Below are 26,339 nucleotides of genomic sequence, written 5' to 3' on the forward strand. Positions count from 1 at the left end.
GTCTGTGTGTCTGTATATATGTCTGTGTGTTTGTGTGTGTAACATTATTCCACCAATGTAAATATTTTCATAATTAATTTTTATAGGGGGGTTGTGGTAAGGTGGGGTTCAAACATACCCCAACCCATCAAGTACTTTCATATTTTGTTAAAGGTCAAATACCACCCATTCCCACGAAAAATAAGTGATACAGGTATGCCACTGAATACATTTACACGTGAAATCACAGTATTCATGAATTTCTTGTTGAAATATCACTTAATATCGACCAATGGCTATAAGTAATTTGTAATCAATTTGCTATAATTACGAAAACGTTATTGTCTGCATTGTCTTTTACTGGTGACATTTATATGTTTCTAAGGTACGTAGTTATGTAGGTTGTTGGTCTGGCACTTCTGGTAAATGCTTTATTTTCCTTATAAATGTTTTCGTTAAAATTTTATTCTCTCATTCAACATTAATGGGTAGTGAACCGTATACAGAAGTGGGACGAGGTTACTATTTAAGTAATTAAAAACGAAATACCCCATTCATTGCAAACAAAAGTAACTTCCTCGCTGTTACTAAAATTATAAAATTATCATATATGTACTCTGACCATAACTTTGTTATTTTACATTTCATGTTGTAATTCTAATGGAGAAGTAATTTTATAAAATTTGGTTAATTGAAATTAAGGTTCCATATAATATTGACTATTACACTAATTTGTTTCTATATAAAATTTAATATTACCAAACTAAAATAAAATTGTTTATTTTAATTTTATTATTGATGTTCAGTGTTATAAAATGCCGAGACAAACAGACGACTTCGATTACGAGAAGCTTATAGGACTTGTCCGTGAGAGGGAGATGTTATATAATCCTGCACACCACATGTACAAAGACGTACAGATGCATAAAAATATATGGATGTCCATTGGCAACGTCATGAAAATATCAGGTTTGTATAACCCTAGCATCTTGTGTAGGCCTACTTATAATATGGCAATGCATGTAAATAAAAATGCATGTAATAAAAAAAAAAAGAGTAAAGATATGTATTTTTGAAATATGTAATCCTAATTTATATATGAAAATTACGGTATGGTACAGTACGGCACAGTGCAGTACAGTGCAGTACAGTAAAGAAAGTAAACAAGTAAAGTAAAGTTTGTTTTATTTAACGACGCCACTAGAGCACATTGATTTTTATTTTATCATCGTCTATTGGACGTCAAACATATGGTCATTTTTGACACTGTTTGTAGAGGAAACCCGCTGTCGCCACATAGGCTACTCTTTACGATAGGCAGCAAGGGATATTTTATTTGCGCTTCCCATAGGCAGGATAGCACAAACCATAGCCTTTGTTAAACCAGTAATGAACCACTGTTCGGTGCAAGTGGTTTACACATACCCATTGAGAGAAAAAAACAACACCAAACCCATTTTATTTACGGTTATATAGGCATGGGATATATGGTTAAGTACCATACAGATTCAGAGAGGAAACCCGCTGCCGCCGCTACATGGGCTGCTATTTCCGATGAGCAGCAAGGGATATTTTATATTCACAACACATTGGCAGGATAGTACATACCACGTCCTTTGTTAACCAGTTGTGGAGCACTGGCTGGAACGAGAAATAGCATAATGGGTTTAGTAAGTGGAATCGATCAGACGACCCACGCCACCTTGAACGGACGCTAGCTTGGGATCAGTGACTGAAGGGGTAGTTGTAAAATATGTAAAGGAATCTGTACATCTATTTACATATCATCATCATCATCATCACCATATTCATCACCTTTATTTTCGTTGTTATCATCATTTAGCATGTTCTCCTTCGGCATCGCCATAATAAAATTATATTAATACATGTAATAAACTTTCAGGTGAAGACGCCAAACGCAAATGGTGGTCAAAAAGAGATCGATACAAAAGATTAAGAAATGCAAAGACCCGAAGTGGACAGTCTGCCAGTGCAGTGCAACAGAAATGGAAATATTATTCAATTTTATATTTTTTGGACCCATTTGTAGAAGAGAAAAAGTAAGAACTTGTGATGTTTATTATGTTTTATTTGGTATCATGTATAGATAATTTAATACAATTGCATCATGATTCATAAGCACGATATTCATAAAAGTACCATAATATTCACTTTATCAGTAACTTGATATATTCACAGAACTGAAGGAAATTTACACATTTATGATGAAGAACCCAGTGATGACGGAGAGACTGTCCATGCATCCGATATTGAAAAATCTGATGACGATTCAAGGTAAATTTAATTTTATTCTGTAAACATTCCTCTACGTACCACATCATATTGCCAAGATACTTTGCCACTTGTTGTGAAGTATGTTTTAAACTGATCACGAATGAAAGAAGCTTCAGTGCTACCTCGGTTGCCACTTCTCGCAAAATGCTGCATTCCTGCAGGCTTGTCATCGATAGGTTCAGCCGTCATGGATGCTATCTGCGCTGGTGTTGATGTGGTCTGTAGAAAGTTGTGCAGCACGCATGTCGCTTTAACTATTTTGTTGATTGTAGAATGACAAACCATCATGTTGGTGTTATAAATACGCCACCTGCATGCCATAATACCAAATGCATTCTCAACAATGCGTCTAGCCCTTGATAGGCGATAACTAAACACTTGTTGACCCTCCTGTAACGTTTTTTTCCCTCCTGGATATGGCCTCATCAAGTTGCGCATGAGGGGAAAAGCCTCATCACCTACAATAACAAATGGCATTGGACCTAAATTGGGTGCATCTGCCAAATGTTCGTCAGGTGGAAAATGTAAGTCATTTGCCCTCAAAGCTCTTCCAAGTGATGAGTGTGCAAAACTGCCACAATCGCTGTTGCGTCCGTATGAACCAACGTCAATGTAAATGAATTTGTATTGGGCATCAACTAATGCCATTAATACCACTGAGAATGTACCCTTGTAACTGAAATGCAATGATCCTGTCTTGTTTGGGGATTTTATCAAAACATGCTTTCCATCAATTGCACCCACACAGTGTGGAAAATTCCATGTGGATTCGAAGTTTTTTGCAATTATATGCCATCCATCCTCATCCTTTGGCATTTTCATGTATATACCTGCTAGTTGATCCCATAGAACAGCACAAACCTGAGGAATGATGTTTGCAATAGTGGATGCACCAACTCTGTAGCTGAAGGCAAACGATTTGTAGCTGTTTCCCGTAGCCAGAAATCTGGAAATAAATATTAAAAGTTTTAATTATATACTTTCAGGAAGTCAACGCAGATACTCCCCACGTCTCCAAACTCTCAACGGAGTAGATCAACGTCTCCCTCCATATCCATGTCCAGTACTGCTGCCTGGGCAGAAGATACATCTGGGGCTTTACAAAAGTTGGAATTAAAACCAGAAATGCCTACACAATTGGAAAAAAAGAAAGAACTTTAGTGGGTGGTAGAGGGATAAAGAAAAAGAGCCAGAAACGTGAATCACCAGATCCAGTTGACACGGCCATGATACAATTTTTGGAGGACAGGAAAAAAAGAGGATGCAGACCGATGAACAAGAGGATGCAGACTCATTATTTATGAAATCTTGTCTTTTACAAATGAAATGTTTGCCAGAAAAGGCTTGTTTAGAAGCAAAAATGGAAATAATGAATGTCTTGTACAGGAAACAATTTCCTACACATGTTCAGTGTCCCACAAGCTCGTTTCCTTCCAACTTAAATTTGCACAGTCAACACCCAACTTTCCAATACCCAGCCACCTTCCACAGTTTACAGGTTCCTTTCAGCAGCGCATACATTACTAACCCCGATCAAACCAACCAAGGGAACACACAAGTTGGCAATGCCAGTAGCAACATAAATATATAATAAAATTGCGTATGAAATAAATTTTGGATTCATTGTTTATTTTGTAACATAGGTCGACCAACCTAATAAAATTATTTTTCAGAATTTTTATTTCATTTTAATTGTTATTTGCGCGACCGCACTTTGAAAAACAATAATTTCGAAATGTATTTTTGAAATAATTAAAAAGATAAATAACAATAAACATTTGTTATAATGTATATATGTAATGTTATTAATTGACTTGTAGAAGCATATTTAATTTTAAAAATTATGTTTTCAGAAATGGTTGCTTAAAAAACGTCTGGATAGTTGGCATGAATAAAGAAAATCGGGATATAGGAGAATATTTCCGTAATTTTCTGAAAAATTCCAAAAAGTTGGTCGTCCTGTTAAAGAATGTATCGTTAAAACACATTAATGGTGATACTTGTATATTATGACTAGTTGGAAATGCATTAATAATGCAGGGGTGAATTTAGGATTTTACCAAGAGGTGGCCTAATATACAGCCCCTCCCCCGTCACCACCAAACCACCCCCAAAAGTAGACGTTAACGACTTTTGTATTTAAATTTTATTTAAAAAAAATATTTTGAGGCAAACAAATGAATAAGTGGTCGAATGCCATCATTAATTTAATTTTTTTAAACAATTAACTAAATAAATAAATTTACCTTATGCATAGAGCTAGTCTTTCACGTGCCGATATGGCTTCCGTCAACTGTGTGTCTTGTTTACATATGTGGGGTTCCACCAAATATAAAATTTGTGCGAACTGTTCCCTCGTCATGCGGAAATACTGGTGGAATCTATCTTCATCCAGTTGCAGTTCTCGAACTAGTCTGTGATACTCCCCGTATTCATGGCGCTTCGTATTAATATGGTGTACCCACCATCTTCTATTCAACCTCTTCATCGTCTTCTTTCTCCTTTTTTCATACCAATACATTAGCAAAACATCATCATCATCATCATCATCATCATTGCAGCGGACTTGTAGGTATTTCGACATGTCGAATAATTAGGGATATTTGTTGTATGCTTCGAAGTATATATACCCTACAACACACGTGAATATAAAGTATTCTCGTGCAGCAACTGTAGACATGCATTTTTGTTAACATTACTGACAGATGTGTTCGTAAGCAACGGACAACGGACGACGGATAACGGGTGCGGGAGCGGGAGCGGAGAGTAAAAAACGGATAAATGTGATCGCGGCTTAATAGTGACATGACGTTAACGTCGCGTCAATATAGAGTTCATGTGTTTGATAGAACCAACCAGATTCCAACACAATGACACGAGCACAGAACTCCCAACCTCCCTAAAAATAAATTGTATCGTGTTAGAGCAATAACACCGTACCCACACCCTTACCGATGAACAGCAACGGTTCTTTTGGGTGCACACATGGCGACATAATACCACTATACAGTGTATTTTCAGATACTGTGGTGATGGGATGGAAGCAAGCGTACGGAGCATTTTTAACTCGATGAAATTAAGACTACGGACAAACATGGATGGTTCGAACAAAGGATTCAACGCAACCGCACATATTATATTCCGTAAGTGTAGAACGGAACCAATGGAGGCGATATGGTGAATGAATGAATGAATGAATCTTTAACGACACCCCAGCACGAAAAATACATCGGCTATTGGGTGTCAAACTATGGTAATGCAAATAAATAAAGTGATGATCAACATCAATATAAAAATTCAAGACTTAAACAAAAACAGTGTAAAGAACTGTGCAAAAACACAAATATCACAGAATTTTACGTATACTGAATTTTACTCAAAACTTCAATTTTGTGCTGTATTGGCCATTCTCAAAGAGAATGTTACACCCCTGCACCACGGTGAGGTTACAGCACACGCAGGGGCGATATGGTGATGGGATGGGGTGCTAGGCATATATAAAAATATACACAGTATATGCGTTTTGTAATTGGAAACATTAAGATTAACACCCAAGAATAACATTTTTTAAAACTGTTTTAGGTGCAAATTTTGTAAAACAAAATTTACCTATTAATGATATTTGAGGACTAAATAAACAATATAGAATTATTGTGGTACTGAAAAACTGATCTGTGGATAAAACAGTGCAAGGTTATCAACTAAATAACACAGACGTACTCTGAGTTTGTCTCTATCATCCAGCTCAAGATCTGTGCTACAGTTTTGAAGACAAGGGGGTGTCCTACCGCGGCAACGTCAACTTCACACGTGACATGAAAGCCTGTCTGCCGTGGGCGGAGACGACGTCATGTCGACACCACACATTTAATCCAAAGTAAGATGTATACCTCCATTGTACATTTAATATTACAGTCATATAGATTTCTAACATTACTATTATGCTTCTATAATAATTACGACCGGCCTCGGTGGCGTAGTGGTTAGGCCATCGGTGTCTATAGGCTGGTCGGTACTGGGTTCGGATCCCAGTCGAGGCATGGGATTTTTAATCCAGATACAGACTCCAAACCCTGAGTGAGTGCTCCGCAAGGCTCAATGGGTAGGTGTAAACCACTTGCACCGACCAGTGAGCAATAACTGGTTCAACAAAGGCCATGGTTTGTGCTATCCTGCATGTGGGAAGCGCAAATAAAAGATCCCTTGCTGTTAATCGGAAAGAGTAGCCCATGTAATGACGGCAGCGGGTTTCCTCTCAAAATCTGTGTGGTCCTTAACCATATGTCTGACGCCATATAACCGTAAATAAAATGTGTTAAGTGGCGTCGTTAAATAAAACATTTCTTTCTTTCTATAATAATTACATTCTAAGTAGTTATGAAGACGACTGGAATGGTGGAAGCAAATGAACATTCGGGTGTGACAGAAAAATGGAGGATGGAGACTGGCAACGGGGGGCGTTCTTAAATACAATTTTGAGCATTCAACAAATAATATTCAGCACACTTTAGATGCATGTTTCATGATGTATAAGTTTTATATACATACAATCTGAACGACAAAACCATAATACATGCGGGCCGTATCTCTGTGCATATGTATGATGAATATATAAACACCGCTGTCATGTACCAGATTGTTGGATCAAATGCAATAAATAAACGATGAACAAATATTCGATACAATCAAATAATTCATTACAATTACAATTGTAAATATCATGGATTTTATCAATTCGCAATGTATTATTTTCAATTTGATATGTAGGACCTCGTATTTAAAAAAATTGGCTGAACTGGTTTGATTTTCATGGTAGTGGATGCGTTAATTGTAGAAGGTGGAGTTATACCTCACCTGAACATTATGAAAATTAGATGTCACAAAATGCAGTTCCCTACATTCTGCATGTAATATTCATCACCGCAAATACGATGATATGCCAATATTTTTTTTAATTCCGTATTATTCAACCCCCTGGTTTTGACATGTCTGGATGACGCTACTACTACTACTACTACTACTACTACTACTACTACTACTACTATTGCTGCTGCTGTTGCTACTACTAGTACAACTACTAAAACTACTACTACTACTACTACTACTACTACTACTATTACTACTACTACTACTACAACTACTATTTCTGCAGCTGCTACTACTTTTCCTGTAGCTGTTACTACTACTACTACTACTACTACTACTACTATTACTATTACTACTATAATTATTATTTCTGCAGCTGCTACTACTTTTCCTGTAGCTGTTACTACTACTACTACTACTACTACTACTACTACTACTACTACTACTACTACTACTACTACTACTACTACTACTACTACTACCACTACTACTATTACACATAACATGACTGTATTATTTGACTTAGAGGTATCATCAGTACCTCGTAGTTGCCGCCGTTGTCGTAGTAATAGTGACAGTAATAGTAGTAGCAGCGGCAGCGGCGGTGTATTAGTTGTAGTTGTAACTGTAACAACAATAGTAAGATAAATATCAATAGTACGTTATAAACGGTCTGTAATATATTAAATTGTTAGAATAAGTAATAGTTATACCCAAACTTTACCAGGTGTATCGGTGAATATCCCTACACTTTTGGTCCTGGGGCGGTTCTCACGACCAAAACTGTTGGGATATTCGCCCATACACCGAGTAAGTGTGGGTATAACTGACTTGTACCCCACCTTAGGTCGAGTGGATTATTATTATATCAGTTCTAAGGCAAATATGATCAATAACTAGAAAGTAATAAAACAACTAAACGAAAATAACGTGGAGCAGACGTCGAGACCCTCACATTTAGTTCTCGAGTATTGAAACTGTCTATTTTACAGTTTACCGTGTCGCACGTGCAAATGCAGTTTCATTGTGCGTTAGGGCAGTGTCCTGTGCCAAGTTCAGCCAGCAAACGTTTCGCTAACGTTCGCGAACTATTTGACTAGTTCCCGACGGGGCCATTTGGTTTAACGTAAAGGGCATACAGCAGTATGCCGAACGTTTTTCTGTTCGGTCTGGTTGCACGCAGCTCTGATATTGTAATGTATTAAAACTCAGCGACGTAGTTATATGTTCTAGGGAAGGGAACAGTGTGGAGGAATTAGGAAGTAAAGTATAATCTCCGAGAACATTTTTTTTTTATGTTTAAATCGCCTAAAACACCATTCGTGATATGTAGAACTATAAATAAAATGTATTTATTATTTAAAAAGAAAGGGTTTGGGAATTTACTGAAGATGGTTAGCTGACACCCCTACCACGCTAACTACAACTCCGCACTTTGCATGCTTTTCAACAGACGTATCGTGCAGTACATCTCTCTTGGGAACTGCCGTGAATATGTGGGCATGTGTAATTAGATGGCTGGCTCGATTGGTTGAAGTACAGCGCTCGCTCGATGCGTGCTCGGTCTGAGATCGATCCCCGGCGGTGGGCCCATTGGGCTATTTCTCGACACAGCCAGTGCACCACGACTGGTATACCAAAGGCCGTGGTATGTGCTATCCTGTCTGTGGGATGGTGCATATAAAAGATCCCTTGCTGCTGATCGGAAAGAGTAGCCCATGAAGCGGCAACAGCGGGTTTTCTCTCTCCACCCATTTCTTTCTATTGGTTGACATATTATGAAAATAAAATTTGAACTCTGTCATATGCAAGAGATGTCACGACGCAATTTTTGTAGATGCCTTGTTCTATTGGTTGAAATATTACGAAAACAATTTGAACTTTGTTATATGCAAATGATAAGTGTGATCAATCAAAGCTATTGTGTCTTATGTTGTAAAGGAGAATTGTGACGGACGGTCGTGCGTGTGAAAATATTGAAGCAAGGGAGAAAAAAGAACAACTTTGAAGACCGGAATGAAGTTGTTTTGGGGGTTTTTCGTTAAATGGACAACATTTTCTGTCAATTTTAATTTGGACAATCAAGAAGATTTTATCTGCAGGAGGAAAAAATGTTTTTGGAGAGACAGTTACGCTACTAATTCTCACGAACACGGCTGAGAACATTTATACAAATATTTTTAAATAGTAGTATATTCATAAATGCAACATACAATGATAAAAATGTCTAATGTTTTACAGAGACTTCGGCAAGGCGCTGGATAAGAACTATTGCCGTAACCCTGACAACACTGCCGGGCCATGGTGTTACACTGATCTTAATGGTTGTGACAGGGACTACTGCGACCCATGTCGTTTCGGTCAGTTACACACGCACACAAACACACACACACACGCACACACGCACACGCATGCACATATTAGTTATAATAGTTCCATATAGGGTGGAAAATAGAGGCATTAAGCATACACACATCTTGTCTATGTTTAATTTAATTTCACTTTAGTTTTATGCTTTGAAATTGATCCAAGGGTTATTGTACCACAACTGTAAACAGTCGACTTGGACAATATTAATGAACTTAATTTCAACCCTAAGATACTAGAAATTAAAAATTCATCGAAAAGTTCGTCTATAAGAAAATTAAGTCTTAGGTAGAATAGTTGTTCTTAAAACATTAATACTACCAATTATAACACATCTCTTAAAAACTTAAATACAGTATTTTTTACATTTATTTGGCAGAATAAACCTGAAAAGTTAAAACGTAATCTAATAATTGAAGACTATAAAGTGGAAGGACTCAAACTGATAAACGTAAGTAACTTCATGATCGCTAAAAAACGTGGTTTATACTAAGGTTGTTTGTAAATAATTCCAAGTGGGTTTATTCTTTAAGCCTAGGTCCTAGGTCTTCTCTTATCAATCTCGCTACTCACTCGTACATTGTCGTACAACTGTCGTACTCAATGTCGCCTCTTGTCGCGTGTTCTCGAGTGATCTCGCCGTCCCAAAACAACTGCCGAGTCGTGGCGACATAGAACGATATAAGACGAGTACCGTACGTCATGCTGCGACATAGCACGATATTATGCCGAAATAAGTCGTACGAATATCGTACTAATGTCGCAATATATTGTACCACATCGTACAAACTCGTACCTACTCGTACACATCTCTTATAAACTCGTACAAACACGTACATGTAGTAATGTCGAACAACTATCGCAGGATTTTCGTACGAATGTCGTAGAAACTCCTACCAATTCGTAAGTCTCGTACTATTTCGCCAAACATATCGTAGATATATCGTGGTACACTCGTGTTAATATTATGACAACAAATTTGGCTGACAACTCGTGGCTATCCGCGGCGATTTATGGCGAGTTTATTTCGCCGTATATCGCCGCATGTCGTAGGGAAACTCGGGACAGTGTGACACCCCCTTTAGAGCGAAAACTATTTATAATATAACTTTATGCCAACAAGGGAATTATTTTCATAAGTGACCTATTCGATGAACAAAGTGATGTTTTGTGTTATGATAAATTTATAAATATATAACTTAGAACAAGAAATTTCATATACCGTAATTTCACGTGTATAGCCCGAGGGCTATACGTTTTAAAACTTTGAAACTTGCCCCTGCGACTTATATGCTGCTTCGGGTTATACCATTTTCTTATTACTCAATAACAATTTATTTCCAAATGCGGTGTAGCGATATTTAAACTAAAACTATTGTTAAAAACCAAAAAATATGCACAGATGTGTACGATATAATAAACTTCAACCAGTAACGTCAAAATCACAAACTAAATACACGAATCAAGGATTTATTTTTACACCAAGTGATTGGGAATAGTACTATTTGCTACATTTTTAATGCGTGAATGGTTGAACTTTATTATGGTTCCAATATACACTAGTTCAAAGAATTTTAGCTACTAATAATTGGGTTTTTTTACATATGATTCGTTACGTCGATTCGAATATGACCACTTTGTTGTAATTATCCTGAAAATATATTACAGCTATTCGTAGGGTGCAATGAGACCAACAACTATGAGATGCAGTAAAAGCCTGGATATTAACCAAGGCAGGAAATATTATTATGTTTAATAAATAATATCATGTTTGGTTTCATAAATATGAAAAAGATAACTTTCTCAATTGGCTAATTATTAATATAAAATACTATGTTTCCTATACAAAAATACAGATATATCTATCTATCTATCTATCTATCTATCTATATATATATATATATATATATATATATATATATATATATATATATATATATATATATATATATATATATATATATATATATGCAAGCCCAACCGATGGTCAGAGACTGCAGCTTGTTTGCTGCTGATCATACAAGTTAACATAAATATATAACAACATGATTGTTGTAAACGCCATTTATTAATGACAAACAATTCGACAGTATGTTTGATACTATGGACAGAAATAATGTTCCACAGTGATTAATGGACCTTCCCGGAAATTGTCAAAATCGAGAATGACACCCCATGCACGTGTACGGGGCTACTGCGTGGTGCATGTGCAAAATAGGAATGTGTTTCAGTGTGCTGATAAACAGACGTGAACGTTCTTTACTAGGATGCCTGTGGTCAAAACGTATGTTCTGTCTAATAGTTGATATTAACATTAATATTATAAAATTAATCATAAACGGATCATGTGTTGCGTTATTGGTATATTACAAACATGGTGGTGGAGGTGTCGTTCCATTACCGTCTCCATTTCAGTGAGTGCACCGCTAGGCTCAGCGAGGAGGTCTTTGTTTCTGTGTTATAACACAAACAAATACAAAACAACAACTTTATTTTTAATAAATAAATAAAATTAAAATTAATAATAACCATATCATGTGTTGCTTTATGAAAACAAGCAAAACATAACAAAGGGACTTGGCGTACAAATTTAAAACTATGATAGTTTATGGTTTAATTTTGACTCTCTTTCTTTCTCAGAAAACGTGTATGATACATCTGACGATTGTGCAGACGAAGGACTAGATTTTTGCACAGGTTCCCCAGATGCTTTCATTAGATGCGGTCTGACCTGTGAACTAACCTTCCTCACTCACGATACACCTAGGGCCTGTAAGCAATAATCTTATTACTAATTATTTATTCAATTAGTATTTAACAAATTGTAGCCCATTTGAGGTAAATGTTTTGGCAAATCGTGAAAACGCACAACCATCACTAGCTAAATGGAGAATCTGTTGCACGAAACAAAATATACTGATGGAAAGAAACAAGGAATCGCTTTATTACTATAACTATATATCGTCATGATTGTACATTTAGTATTAATGCCCATCTTGTTCATAACGTTATTAACTGTGACAAAACACACCCCAGTTTCTGTAATGCACGTGCAGAACATGTTTCCACGTTATATGTGTTGTTCTTGCGGGCATAAAAGTCACTGCAGAATGTAAGTTATTGTATGTAAACGTTTTTGGCATGGCAAGGCAATACATGACATTAGCAGACACATGGTCGGCTGTGGGTATGGTGAGGTCAGGAAAATCACTGAGACAGGTTGCAATTACTATTGGGAAGTCTATTAGTGTGATATCACGGTTATGAAACCTATACCGACAAAACGGCAATGTCAAAATGAGATCTGGTAAAGGTCGACGTCAATTAACCACCCCTCGGCAGGACCGTCAAATTCGGCTGATTTCTTTACGGGACAGATTTAAACCATCTTCCAAAATAAACTTTGAGTTCAGGGCTGTCTCTCGGCTAAGCATCACCGATCGAACAGTACGCAATAGGCTAAAGGAAAGAGAAAGAAAAGTTTTATTTAACGACGCACTCAACACATTTTATTTACAGTTATATGGCGTCAGACATATGGTTAAGGACCACACAGATTCCCACAGGCAGGATAGCACAGGCCATGACCTTTGTTGAACCAGTTATGGATCACTGGTCGGTGCAAGTGGTTTACTCCTACCTATCGAGCCTTGCGGAGCACTCACTCAGGGTTGGAGTCGGTATCTGGATTAAAAATCCCATGCCTCGACTGGGATCCGAACCCAGTACCTACCAGCCTGTAGACCGGTGGCCTAGCCACGACGCCACCGAGGCCGGTCGGCTAAAGGAAGCAGGTTTAAAACGTCGACGAACAGTGATTGGAATCAACATGACAGTCCAACACGAGCGACTAAGATTACAGTGGGTGCGTCAATACCGGGTACACAAATGCGTCATTGGCGCTATACAATGTTTAGTGACGAGACTCGATTCAACCATGACTATGCAGATAGAATATTGCGCGTTTGACGTCGTCGTAATGCTTGTACTATTAAACAACATGACAGATATGGTGGCGGTTCCGTAATGGTGTGAGGTAGGATAACTTACGACAACAGGACTGATTTGATACGGCTTGATGGAAGAGTGACTGGTGTTCGATATAGGGATGAAATTTTGTAGCCAGTTGTGGTGCAATTTTCCCACATAGCTGAGCGCAACTTTGAATCCCAGCATAATAATGTACGCCCTTACATAGCTCGTGTTTCAATGAACTGCTTAGCAAATGCCAATATCCAATTTTACCCTGGGCAGCAAAATGCCCAGATCTGAATGGGATGGCTTTGGTCGTCGTATTCGTGAACGTCCTAATGCACCCCAAAACAGGGATCAACTGTTCTTCGCCCTCCAAGAAGAGTGGCGCAACATCCCAAGGGCTACCATCCGTACCCGTATCCAGAGTATGCCCCGCCATTGTGCAGAAGTTACCCGGGTATATGGAGGACACAATCGTTATTAACGTTCAATCAAACAATTTTATGTTTATGAGTTCTTCTTTAATTGTTAAATAAGTGGTGAATTAAACTTAGATAACATAAGCCTGCGATCCCTTATTTCTTTCCATCAGTATATGTAAATCGTAACAACTTTTACAAGTATCCACATTTGAAGCCACCATTGAACCCATGCAAACTATGTTCCACATGTTCCAAGTTAATTGCTCCCATAGTTGCAGTACATGTTCTACAATTATGACGTGTCCACATTAAGAAAACTACAACAACATGCTTTGTAGGCACTTTCGTAGAAGATACATTTGTCTAGATAAACAAGCATATTAATACTTTAACAGGGCTGTAGATAGGGGATGGGTAAAGGGGGAGTTGCCCCCTCCCCACCCCCACCCCACAAAAAAACAAAAAATTAAAGAAACTCCTCTTCTTAACCGTTTGAGGAGTTTTAGGTATGCGCAGAATTCATATGCCTCACCACCCCCTCCCTCCAAAAACCCACTAGGAACGGCCCTGTTTGACTATATATTAGTTGAAATAATGTTATATATAACTAAAACAGTTTGTGTATTCATCACTGATCGAAATGATGGCTGATGCTATTCCATATTTTGAACTTGTGCAGACTAATAGAATCTATCACCGTTGTGAGGTATAGATAGGGCAATTCCAACCCGAGAGGCAAAAATAATAATTTGTAGCACCGTGCAAAAACTGGATAACCCTGTTCAGTGGGCAAAAAATGTTTATCTTATTGCTCAAACTCTTGTGCATTTATGTGTTCATCGTTTAGATGGAGCCACACATTTCACAGCTGTAGTGTCAGTACTCACGACGGGTGTGACCGACAGGACAGGATATGCTCATGTTTCGCGAACACCTGATATCATCACTGCTTTCACAGTGATTCATAAATGCATGCCATCACATCCGTAGTTATTCCAATGAGCTGTGTTCTGTGCTAGTTTTAATTTAGTAAACCAGTGTGGGAGTGTCAAAAAGATACAGTGTCAAGTAAAACATCTTGTCGGGAGTGGCTGTCCTCCTATCCAAATACGAGACACTAGATTAATGGAATCAACCACTATCTTGCCAAATGCCCATTCGACTATGATTGCGCAGAGATACAGTGTTGATCACAGATAACAGTCCTGTCGTTCATATTGAGATACACATGTGTAATAAATATAAATCAGTCCTGAGGAATTAAGGTCGGATAAATTATATTGGAGGTAACTAAAGGAAGAGCTGAGCGGTCACGCCCTTTACTTCCTTGCCAGTTCGAGTCACTAACACATTCAGTTTTCTCCATGTTGACGCTCTTTGCAATGGGACTCTGACATGTTTAGTTATTTAGAACATGTCAATGTGACTTGGTGTTCCATCATGGCAGATAACGAAATATGTGTTTGTTAAATACACAATGAGTTTGTTAAAGGTGTAATTAAATTTGTATTCTGTATGAGTAAACAGTGTATCATAGAATTATGGCCCCTCCCTTGACTTCAACACAAACCACGCCAACGTCATGTTTGTGTATCGTTTGTGTTTCTGTTTCTGTAATAATAATGTTAAATGATGAAGAGCCGAGTGTCTTTAATGAACACATTAGTTTGAAGTTCTACATCCTCGATATTGTGAAATATATTTACATTCAGTCATATCAATCATTTATACAGCTTCCGAAATACTGTGTGCAAGGCCGGCCGTTGCCGATGCCGATGTGTTGTCCATGAAGACGTCGTTCCGTCTTGGTGAAGAGGTGGAGTTTCGCTGTCGCAATGACAACGAGACGACGTCAACGACGTGTCTCACCAGCGGTTCCTGGTCAGTGGGAAACTACGTGTGTGGAGGTAACGACTTCCTTGTACTAGTTCAAATGATGCTTATGGTGATACTGATTATGCTGATGATCAAAATAATGATATTAATTATGAAAATGATGCTGCTAATAATAACTATGACGATAATGATGATAACTCTAAAGAAGATGACGGTGATTATCATGACAAAATGTGTGGGGTGTTTATTAAAATGTTTTTACACAATTACATGTAGGGGTGAAATAATATCAATATATAATAGCTGTATGTGGAATCTAAATAATTATTTGCTAGTTATTAATTTTTGAGCAAGTGGAGAAAAAGTTAAATAAGAGATTCTAAATGAAAAATAAAATATCTGACACAGCGTTTCTCTCTTGTAGCTTGTCCCGCTGGATGGGTACCACACAAAGGTCATTGCTACAAGTACATCCCAGACAAACTCAAGTACTCTGAGGCGGAGTCTGCGTGTTCCAGCCATGGCGCTATTCTAGCTCCGACTCCGGACAAAGAGACTCTCGACTTTGTCGTGTCCTTGAGGTGAGCAGAGACCCAAATAAGACAATTATGCTAAATACCTTGTTCCCCAACCCTCGTTTCTCATGTAATTTTATATTATTTTATTGACCAATCTTTATTGTACCTACAGTCGACCCACATAATAAAAAAAACATGTGTGCTCTGGATAAATATTTGACCTTAGATTAAATGATGGAGAAACTCATCAAATGTCAAGTGATGTTTTGATTAAGTGGTGACAATAGACGTTCATGGAAGATACTACCAACAGTGGGGGTTTTTCTGAGTGATGAGAAGCCATACAATCATTTTGCAGTCCACCGATATATATTTTTAAGTCAAACAGGAGCACGTGACCCGAAATTCGCATAAGGCAAGCTGTGCGCATAAAGCGTGAATAACACGAGCAATATATATATTTAAAATCACTTACTGTACAAGTCACTGTCACAATTAATTGCCGATTGACAATGTAGTAAATGTTTAGATTGCGTGTTCGTCGAACATCCGCTGCATTTCCATAGGATTGTATATTATTAAATGAATACTAATAATAATACAGTCCCGTAGGAACCTGCTCCCGTGCTTATAAACCTTAAAGTCTAGACTTTAATACAGTCCAGACTTTAACGTCATGGCAACGCCATTCAAATAGCATTACGTTAAAGTCTGAACTTGATTAAAGTCTGGACTTTAAGTTATATAAGCACGGGCCCAGGGAGCCTGTACGGCTTGTCTTTGTAGTACAAATCTGGCACGTGATCCCCGTTATGTGCCCTTCTCCATTAGATATTGTGCCCCCCCCCCCCCCCCCCCCCCCCACCTCCAGATATCGTTATTGTGATGATGTTAATGATAATGACAATGGTCAAGATTTTGTTTTTCTGTAGAGTCTACCTTCAGCCTATTTGGTTAGCAGCCAATGACCGTGAAACAGAAGGCCAGTGGGTGTGGCCAGATGGGACGAATACAACGTATACTAACTGGGCAGCAGGTAATGTATTTGATGACTAAACCGATTGTTTAGCTTAGTAGACCGACATCCCCCCAAAACAACCCACACAAAAAAACTACAAAAAACAAAAAACAAACAAACAAACAAAAAACACCAAATAATAATAATAATAATAATAATAATAATAATAATTGAGAAGAAATCAGTAAAATAAAATAAAGAAAACGTTCAATTTTGCCCAAACTCTTTGTGGTAGAAATTATTACATTGTCATCTGTAACATCTCAATTATTTGGTCGTGGTGGGGATCACCCAATACTAATCAGAAACATCTCAGTTCCCAAGTCACGGTAGTGACCATAGCCATACCCATCGACCCATACACCTATTGAAACGAGGTGATAAAATTAAATTCAAAACTTAAAAAAAACCAATGGAAAATGTAGTTTATTTTCATTTAAAGAGACTATATAAATACTTTTTTTTTCTAATCTTAATAATTTTGTCTTTAATTTAGAGCGTCCATTCAATCGGGATGATAGAGATTGTGGTTACATTAGCGGTGAAGACAGAGACAACACATGGAATGACGTGGACTGTATGTGGTACAACAACCACCCCTTCGTGTGCAGGAAGACTAAAGCAGGTAAGATTTGAAACTCAACGGAAGAAAGGACACTTTAGCTGAACGCTATTATAATATATAACTTATTTATACGCAACGAGGAGTCATGGATATAGGTGCTCGTGATTGCATTAAAATAATGATTAATCAACAACACCCTGACACTGTGTTTGGATATTTAGATATAGTTTGTCAGCAGTGAAGAACATTTGACAAAACATATAGAAGTTTCTCAAATTTAATCAGAAATTATGTAGCCACATACAAGTCGCATTTTGTCAAAGATATTTTAATTTAAAACAAATTAAATTCCATTAACAGCTAAATTAATTAAACATATAAAGAAGTAAAGCCAAGAAAAACAATATACATAAATAATATATATAAAACGTTTATTCCATTGACACGAGGGTCGATTGAGTGAATTAGAAGTAAAGTCCATCGAGACATGAGCGTACATGTTTATGATCAGACACATTTTGGAATTGGCTAAGAAAAGATAGAATCGGATTTTATTTTACATTAACTTGATATTCTTGTCTGTACATAATTAAGAATGCAGCACACAGTACTGGGCAAGACGGACATCAGCTATCAGAGTGCCCTGTTTAGGACACTGGGTTAGCTGTTAGTTGTTAATAGTGGTCAACGAGAGATATGTCAATGTAGCGGTCTAACGCCTTCCTATTTAGCCGTTGTGGGTGGAGGTAGGAGCAGTACTGTGATGCGAACCCATTGCCCACAAGCCATATATTCGATGGCTTAACCACTACACCATAGAACCCTTGCTGAGGTCTATGCAACCTACCATGCATCAATGGCTCTCATCTACATCAGTTCCATGCAACAATACAACGATTGATAATTTTGCCAATATATTTCACTTTGTGAAACCAGTCGATCATTCCCATCAGTCTATATTTGTCTTCGTCTTTGCAGACCCACCTGTCTGTGAAAACCGAATTTCAGGATGTGACAAAATGTTGAAAGAGAAGCCTACCTTTTGTGATGACCACGCGGAATATGCTGAAAACGAATGCCGTTTTACGTGCGGAAAGTGTCCCAGTGATGGTAAATGTATTCTATGAGACAAGACGTAGTCGATAAAAACGAATCAGAGAATTAGAAACAAATTATAAGAACATGTCAGTCATCTTTTATTTTTTAATGTTTTTCCCCCTTCTTATTATTGTCATGAACGAAGGTTGCTGTTTAGTAATTTGTATCAATAGCACATATTTGGGCTTGTTGAAAGATTGAGTTTTAAACATGAGTACAATGCCCAGTAAATAGCAAACTACGCCAAGACAAACATTAAGATTTCAGCGCAATCATTGGTTGCTATGAAATCGGTTATTCTTGTACGAGGCAGCAATAATTAATATATTTTGAAATATGTACGATGGTGTGGAGTCAGAGGAATGTGTATATAAAAATCTCATTTCAAAACAGTTTAGCAAAAGTAAATAAACAGACATTCTTTTGATTCCATTCCTTTCGCATGATTTCATTGCATCTTGAAAGAAACTCTTCATACATCTATTTTGAATTGCGCTAATTACGATTATTATTTGTCAACTTTACGAATATATCTAGTTACGTTGTAATATATTTTAGCTGGAACAGCGACAGTGTGCATTGCTCCAGAGCCCAGTGCCAATGTGACTCTTGTGTCAACAAGTAAAAGCATGACGACGGGTTCCGTTATCACTTACGCCTGTGAGGATGGATATCGATTGGTGTATGGCAACTTAGTCCGTGCTTGCCACCATTGTGGGCTGTTGACAGGAAAAGTACCAGGCTGCCTTGGTAAGTTGTAATTATCTAGCAAGAATCACCCTACTCCAAAACAAGATCAAATAGAAACATACACGTATTTTTTATCCTTAATTCTAGCTTGGACTGTGATGCGTTTGTCAATCAACCATTTGGTTCAATCAATCCTGTTTTGTGCAGCTCACTAGAGTTCCTCGGACAGGTTTGCCAAAGGCACGAGCTATCAGGTGGAAGATTGGGTGTTGCCTGTACACCAATAACTAATACAGATCAGTACTGACTGCAGCATCGAACGCGCAGTATTGGCGATAACTATTAATATGATCAGCACATGGGCTGCATGGATCTAAGTATTCTCAAAATGATGGGGATATAATTTTTAAACTAACCCTCTAGTAGGTGGGTTCGTATTAGTTATTAACTGCTAAGCCGAGATGAATTATATCATGATTTCCCTGTCGCTCGCTCTCTCTCTCTCTCTCTCTCTCTCTCTCTCTCTCTCTCTCTCTCTCTCTCTCTCTCTCTCTCTTTATCTCTGTCTCTCCAACTCTCTATTTTTCTCTGTGTATTTATGTCTATCTCTGTATGTCTCGTTATGTATTTGTCCACATCTCTCTTTCTCCTCTGCAATCTTGAAACTAAAAATAATAAAAATGGTAAAGCTGATGCCAGTGTTTTTTTTGGTTTTCTTAAGCTTTGAATTTCTCCCTTCAACAGCCTTAAGAGACACTGTTGCTCCAAATAATGTCGTGGACCTTAGCCACCGAGCATTGGTTGGAAGCGAGAGATACGTGTACACAGGAAACACCGACAACTTCCGAATCGAACGTGACGGAGAAATCCGAAGATGGCATTTCTACAGCAAGTACGCAGGGGATGTGGCACTGCAAGTCTGGAGACCCAAGATAGAATTAGGAGAATTCAGGTGGCTGTATCTAACTGTATACTGTTGTCAGGTATCAATATTTGACTGTGTACTGTTGTCATTTATCCGTGCTTTACTGTGTACTGTTGTCACTTATCCGTATTTATTTAAATGTGTACGGTTGTCAGTTATCCATATTTAACTCTGTACGCTGCTTATCAACTATCCATATTTAACTGTGTAATGTTGTCAAGTATTCGTATTTAACTGTGTCTATCAGGTACCTGTACTTATCTGTGTACTGTTGTCAGTTATCCGTATTTAATTGTGTACTGTTGTCCGTTATCCGTATTTAACTGTGTACTTTTGTCAGTTATCCGTATATAACTGTACTGGTGTCAGTTATCCGTATTTAACTGTACTGTTGTCAGTTATCCGTATTTTACTGTACTGTTGTCAGTTATCCATATTTAACTGTACTGTTGTCAGTTATCCGTATTAAACTGTACTTTTCTCAGTTATCCGTATTTAACTATACTGTTATCAGTTATGAATATTTGTCTGTACTGTTTTCAGTTATCCGTATTTAACTGTACTGTTGTCAGTTATGCGTATTTAACTGTACTGTTGTCAGTTATGCGTATTTCACTGTACTTTTCTCAGTTATCCGTATTTAACTGTGTACTTTTGTCAGTTATCCGTATTTAACTACTGTTGTCAGTTACCCGTATTTAACTGTACTGTTATCAATTATCCGTATTTAACTGTACTTTTGTCAGTTATGCGTATTTGACTGTACTTTTGTCAGTTATCCGTATTTAACTGTACTGTTGTCAGTTATCCATATTTAACTGCACTGCTGTCAGTTGTCGGTATTTAACTGTACTGTTGTCAGTTATTTGTATTTAACTGTGTACTTTTGTGAGTTATCCGTATTTAACTGTACTGTTGTCCGTTATCTGTATTTAACTGTACTGTTGTCAGTTATCCGTATTTAACTGTGTATGGTTGTCATGTATCCATATTTAGCTATGCACGGTTGTCAGATATCCGTATTAGACTTTTCTACTGTTGTGAAGTATTCGTATTTTACTTTGTAATGTTGTCAGGTATCTGTATTTAACTATATACAGTTGTCAGGTATCTGTATTTAACTTTATTACCTACGAGGCACAGCATAACGAGGGTCATATTTATCGTACGTTTTCCTCGTATGTCATAACTAAATCGTATGTCCTCCTGACATGGTCGTTTAACTATTGGCTGTTGTAAGAGTACATTTCTTTCTGATTCGCTGACACGACATTCCACAGATATTACTTTCTTCATTAATACATTTTTATTTCGAGTGTAAGCTGATCACATGCCGTAATGACAAATAGGTGTTTTCAATTAATTTAATAAAACATTAATTGATTATTTATGATAACTTGTATTATATTACGATGTAGTTGTGACACATCAAACACTTAATTATGAATATAACGTTCACAACTGTTAGAAATCTATACTAAGGTCGACGAGTCACTTTTCGCACCCTTGTTTTGGCTTCGTACATAATAAATGTAGCATATCTTACCGTAATTTCACATGAAAGCCATATTTAGTAAAAGGTACAATGTTTTAATCACAAGATTTTCTTCAAACACATTCAGGTGCGTTCATAATGTTCAAAAAAAAATCAATAGCAATTTTTCACTGGAATTTTTCCAGCATTCTTAAAACGGAAACGTCATGTACCCAATTTATAGTTATTGTAAGGAGATGCAAAGTGACGTCATTGCAATACTGACGGCATTCAAATTCAAAACTAATTATTTCAATTACTGTGTATTTGTTTGCTTTTTAGTATACACATGCTTTACAATTTACAGCTGTTGATACATGTGTACTCTTTACTTATGGGCGTATAAATATCACGTAACTTTAGAACAGGTTGTGATTTGGTTTTCAAGACATCAATGAACAAACATTACTCCGCCGTTAAGGAAACGTTCATTTAGAATGGAATGTTCATTTAGCAAGACAGTTCTACGGTAATAAACAGAATATTACATTCGTGTCCATGACAGACGATGTTTACGACACTCGTGCTTAAATGTTCGCATTCCCTCGCTCTCACTCGGGAAATATGATAATTTAGGCACTCGTGTCGTAAACATCGTCTGTCATGGACACTCATATAATATCCTCTATATGTCCTGTTGTCAGGTATAGTTTGTATTATAATTTCGTTTGCATCAGTCCAGCCATTTAGGGAACGCTATTACGTGTTTGGTGTCCGAGTTTTCTTACATTTAGCTACTATAGTGGTTTATTTGTAACTTTGTGTAAGTCGAAAAATTGGTAAGCCAAATGGTATCAGGCGGCCACTCATTTAGTGTCCTCTATTGGCCAGAATTTGAAGATTTTTTATACTCATTCTACTTTTGAAGGCACAACACACAATATACTAGACGCCTAATTCGAGGCATTTGTTAACGGCTGTGATATTTTAACTATAATCTCAGTAGAATTAAAATAATTCTTTTAAGCACATTTCTAACGTAAAGTATATGCACTCAAAACTGGAAATGGAAAGCGTAAAGAAAATAATTATTTTTAATTTATGCCTGAACCCCTTTATATTTGCTCTTGGGAAATACATATACAGTCAACCTCGACATGCATACAATATATAGATATTCATACACCAATACATACATACACACAGACACACACACACACACGCACGCACGCACGCACGCACGCACGCACGCACGCAGGCAGGCAGGCAGGCAGACAGACAGACAGACAGACAGACATACATACATACATACATACATACATACATACATACATACATACATACATACATACATACATATATATATATATATATATGCATACATACATACATACATTGATACATTGAGATATATATATATATATATATATCAATTCGCATGCAGTTAGTGTCTTTCGTTTACAGCTTTGAGTTTGTGGGACAGAACAAAATCGTCACTAAAGACAAACGAATCCAAAGAGTCGACATTGCACCGGCTGACAGAATTGTTGTCCAGAATAACGACCTAATAGGGGTGTACTACGGCTACAGAAGAGGTGGAATCCCCTATGGCAGATGTACGGACAGCTCCGTGCAGGTGGTCTACAGTAAAATACATTATTCCAACGCCGACAGGTTCACCGTCGGAAGGGTTGTTGAGTTCGGGACGAGTGTCAGCTGCAGAGTGTTCTCTCTCACCGCCATTGTAGGCCCGGTAAGGGACACGGTATCTCGTAGATTGGTTTAAATTCCATGGATGTGTGTGTGGGGTGGGGGGGGGGGGTAGGGTGGTTGGAGTTTTTTTTGTTTTTGTTTGTTTGTTTGTTTGTTTTGGGGTGGGGGGTTTTGTGGGGGTTTTTTTTTGGGGGGAGGGGGGTCTTTGTCTGAGACTGTTATGACCCACAGAAAATGTTAATAATAGTGAATAATCGTTTCCTCTCATGCTACCCCGGTATGTACTCTGCATGGATAACAGTTATGTGTTCATAGTCATGTTGTCGTCTATAATACGTAGCATTATGAAATGTCTAGTGGGAGTTAGAAACAGTCATACATATGTACCAGTATAATATTCTATTTGCAATTAAACAGACCCGCAATTACGACGTATAGCCTATTCCATCATCGACTTAAAGTGTTTTTCGTTAATTAGATTTCAGTTTGATAAAAACGAAAGAAAATATATTAGGAAATGTTCTGTTTATCACGCAAACCTGAACTTACTGACACAGAAAAACAAAATGAAACACTTTTAGTGAAGGCTGGTACTGGTTATAAGTGAAATGGTATTCCCATAAACTCATTATACACGTTGTATACAACACTCATGTTAGGTACTCTGTAAATGCTCATGTGTATTACTTACTGGCTTTTAGGTCTAGAAGGTAATATATACATTGTGTACTAGTGAATTTTCAAAGTTCTTCTTAAAGGGACATATCCTAGTTTCAACCCGTGAAAATTAACACTAAGTTTAGTTAATCTACACACCTGTAACACATTTGGATAAAGTTACAATAGAGTGAAACATGAGTCTGTGACTTTGAAATGGTGAAATACCCTCTAAATATAGACTAAATCTCGACTCCATGAGTGTTACTTCTCAGACGCACGTGCATTTTTAAAAATATGAGAAATGCATTTTATAATAGTAAAAACACTAGGATGACCAATAACACTAAGAATGTACGGAATTGATAATCTAAACAATAAAATCAAAGTAAAGTATGATTTAAGTTATCAAAAACAGTTATAATAGTCAAAAATATGCGTTAATGTTTAAATACTAGGGTATGTCCCTTAAAAAAAGAACAAATTATGATACATCAACGAATGAAAGAGACTTTATTGATCCGAGTTCTTTCTAATTACCATTGCCTTTTTTGTTTTTAATTTGTTTGGCTGTAATGCTTTATTGTGTTTTCCTTTTATTTTATTTCAGAAGAGTACCTGAACCTGAACTTCTTGTGATCTTCAGGAATGATGTCGAGCCAAACTCTTTTCAGTAACAGACGCTTTTCAGTAGCAGACGCTTACACGTCGTGTGATCATTGGAGTCAGGAATCGTAGAATGAACGCCTTCACTAGCCACAATAAAATCATTCAGTATTATCAATTTGTTATTATAGATATTGTGAAAAATGTACCTGTTGTAAGCTACGGTGATCCGAACTCAGTGTCTGCCTGTCTTCAGTCACATGACTTAATCGTTAAATCAACGACTATATTGAATATAAGTACGAATAGCAAACTAAAATGAATGAATGATTGAATGAATGAAAGAAAGAAATGTTTTATTTAACGATGCACTCAATATTTATGTCGCGTCAGACATATGGATAAGGACCACACAGATATTGATAGAGAAAACCCGCTGTCGCCACTTCATGGATTGCTCTTTTGGAATAGCAGCAAGGAATCTTTTATATGCACTATCACAAAGACAGGGTAGTACATACAACGGCTTTTGATATACCAGTCGTGGTTTTGATTATCCTCTACTTATTTTGAACAGTATATGATAATGGAATGTTTGCGGAAACGCAGATAATCTCAAACGATGGCCTTTCAAAGCACCGCCGGTGGTAAAGCAAAGTAGTGCGTGTCATCCACCTAGTATCGTAATCGCGCACACATCTTGTCATAACTTAACAGAGTCCTCTTCCTCCAGTTACAAGGAAGAAGGACATATTTTATTTAACGACGCACCGAACACATTTTATTTACGGTTATATGGCGTCAGACATATGGTTAAAGGTAGGGTCAACTCAAACAAGAGCCTTATGTGTTGGAAAGATGCATACCCGGACCACCAACACATACTGACACTTTAGCAAATGAAAAACGCGTAATTTTAGAGTTAATAAAAAAACATGATTATTCCTGCTAACTGGGGGCAGCCATTTTGTTTCGTCCTGTGGGATAGCTTGCGGCGAAGTGACGTCAGCTCCTGACCATCTCCTGTATGTACAGTGTAAACAAAAGCAGTAATTTTCGACAAGGCGCTTCTATTTGATCAACCTGACTTGTAAAACAGCATAAATGACGTACTAATATAATAAACTATTTAACTAAATATATTTAAAGTTGCATTAACGGAACAAAATGGGGTCATAGTATTTTTCTCTGTTTAATAATCCAAAGGAAAAATGTACACTATTAGGCCTATTGATATGCTACGTTGGAGCAAAAACGATAACCCACGATACCCAAGCGATAATTTTCTTTTCTTTTGGACTACGTAATTGGTCAGTTCTGTGGCTTTAGATGGGA

General features: G+C 37.3%; 2 protein-coding genes across 2 annotated transcripts in view; both read left to right on the forward strand.

The window, feature by feature from the left end:
• Positions 1-15,643: 15,643 nt before the first annotated feature.
• On the forward strand, positions 15,644-25,178 carry LOC121381860 (macrophage mannose receptor 1-like). The gene is made up of 9 exons (XM_041511237.1): positions 15,644-15,811; positions 16,165-16,321; positions 17,191-17,294; positions 17,773-17,901; positions 18,820-18,951; positions 19,498-19,689; positions 20,438-20,581; positions 23,493-23,781; positions 25,009-25,178. The coding sequence occupies exons 1-7, from the start codon at positions 15,691-15,693 to the stop codon at positions 20,563-20,565; spliced, it is 963 nt and encodes a 320-aa protein (XP_041367171.1). The 5' UTR covers positions 15,644-15,690; the 3' UTR covers positions 20,566-20,581; positions 23,493-23,781; positions 25,009-25,178.
• Positions 23,467-26,339, forward strand: part of LOC121381595 — a 48,527-nt gene continuing 45,654 nt past the window's right edge. The window contains exon 1 of the mRNA XM_041510931.1: positions 23,467-23,781. Coding sequence (XP_041366865.1) covers positions 23,467-23,781 — 315 coding nt within the window. The remainder of the gene's footprint in view (positions 23,782-26,339) is intronic.

Source organism: Gigantopelta aegis, chromosome 9, assembly GCF_016097555.1.
Source record: "Gigantopelta aegis isolate Gae_Host chromosome 9, Gae_host_genome, whole genome shotgun sequence".
Classification (NCBI taxonomy): Eukaryota; Metazoa; Mollusca; class Gastropoda; order Neomphalida; family Peltospiridae; genus Gigantopelta; species Gigantopelta aegis.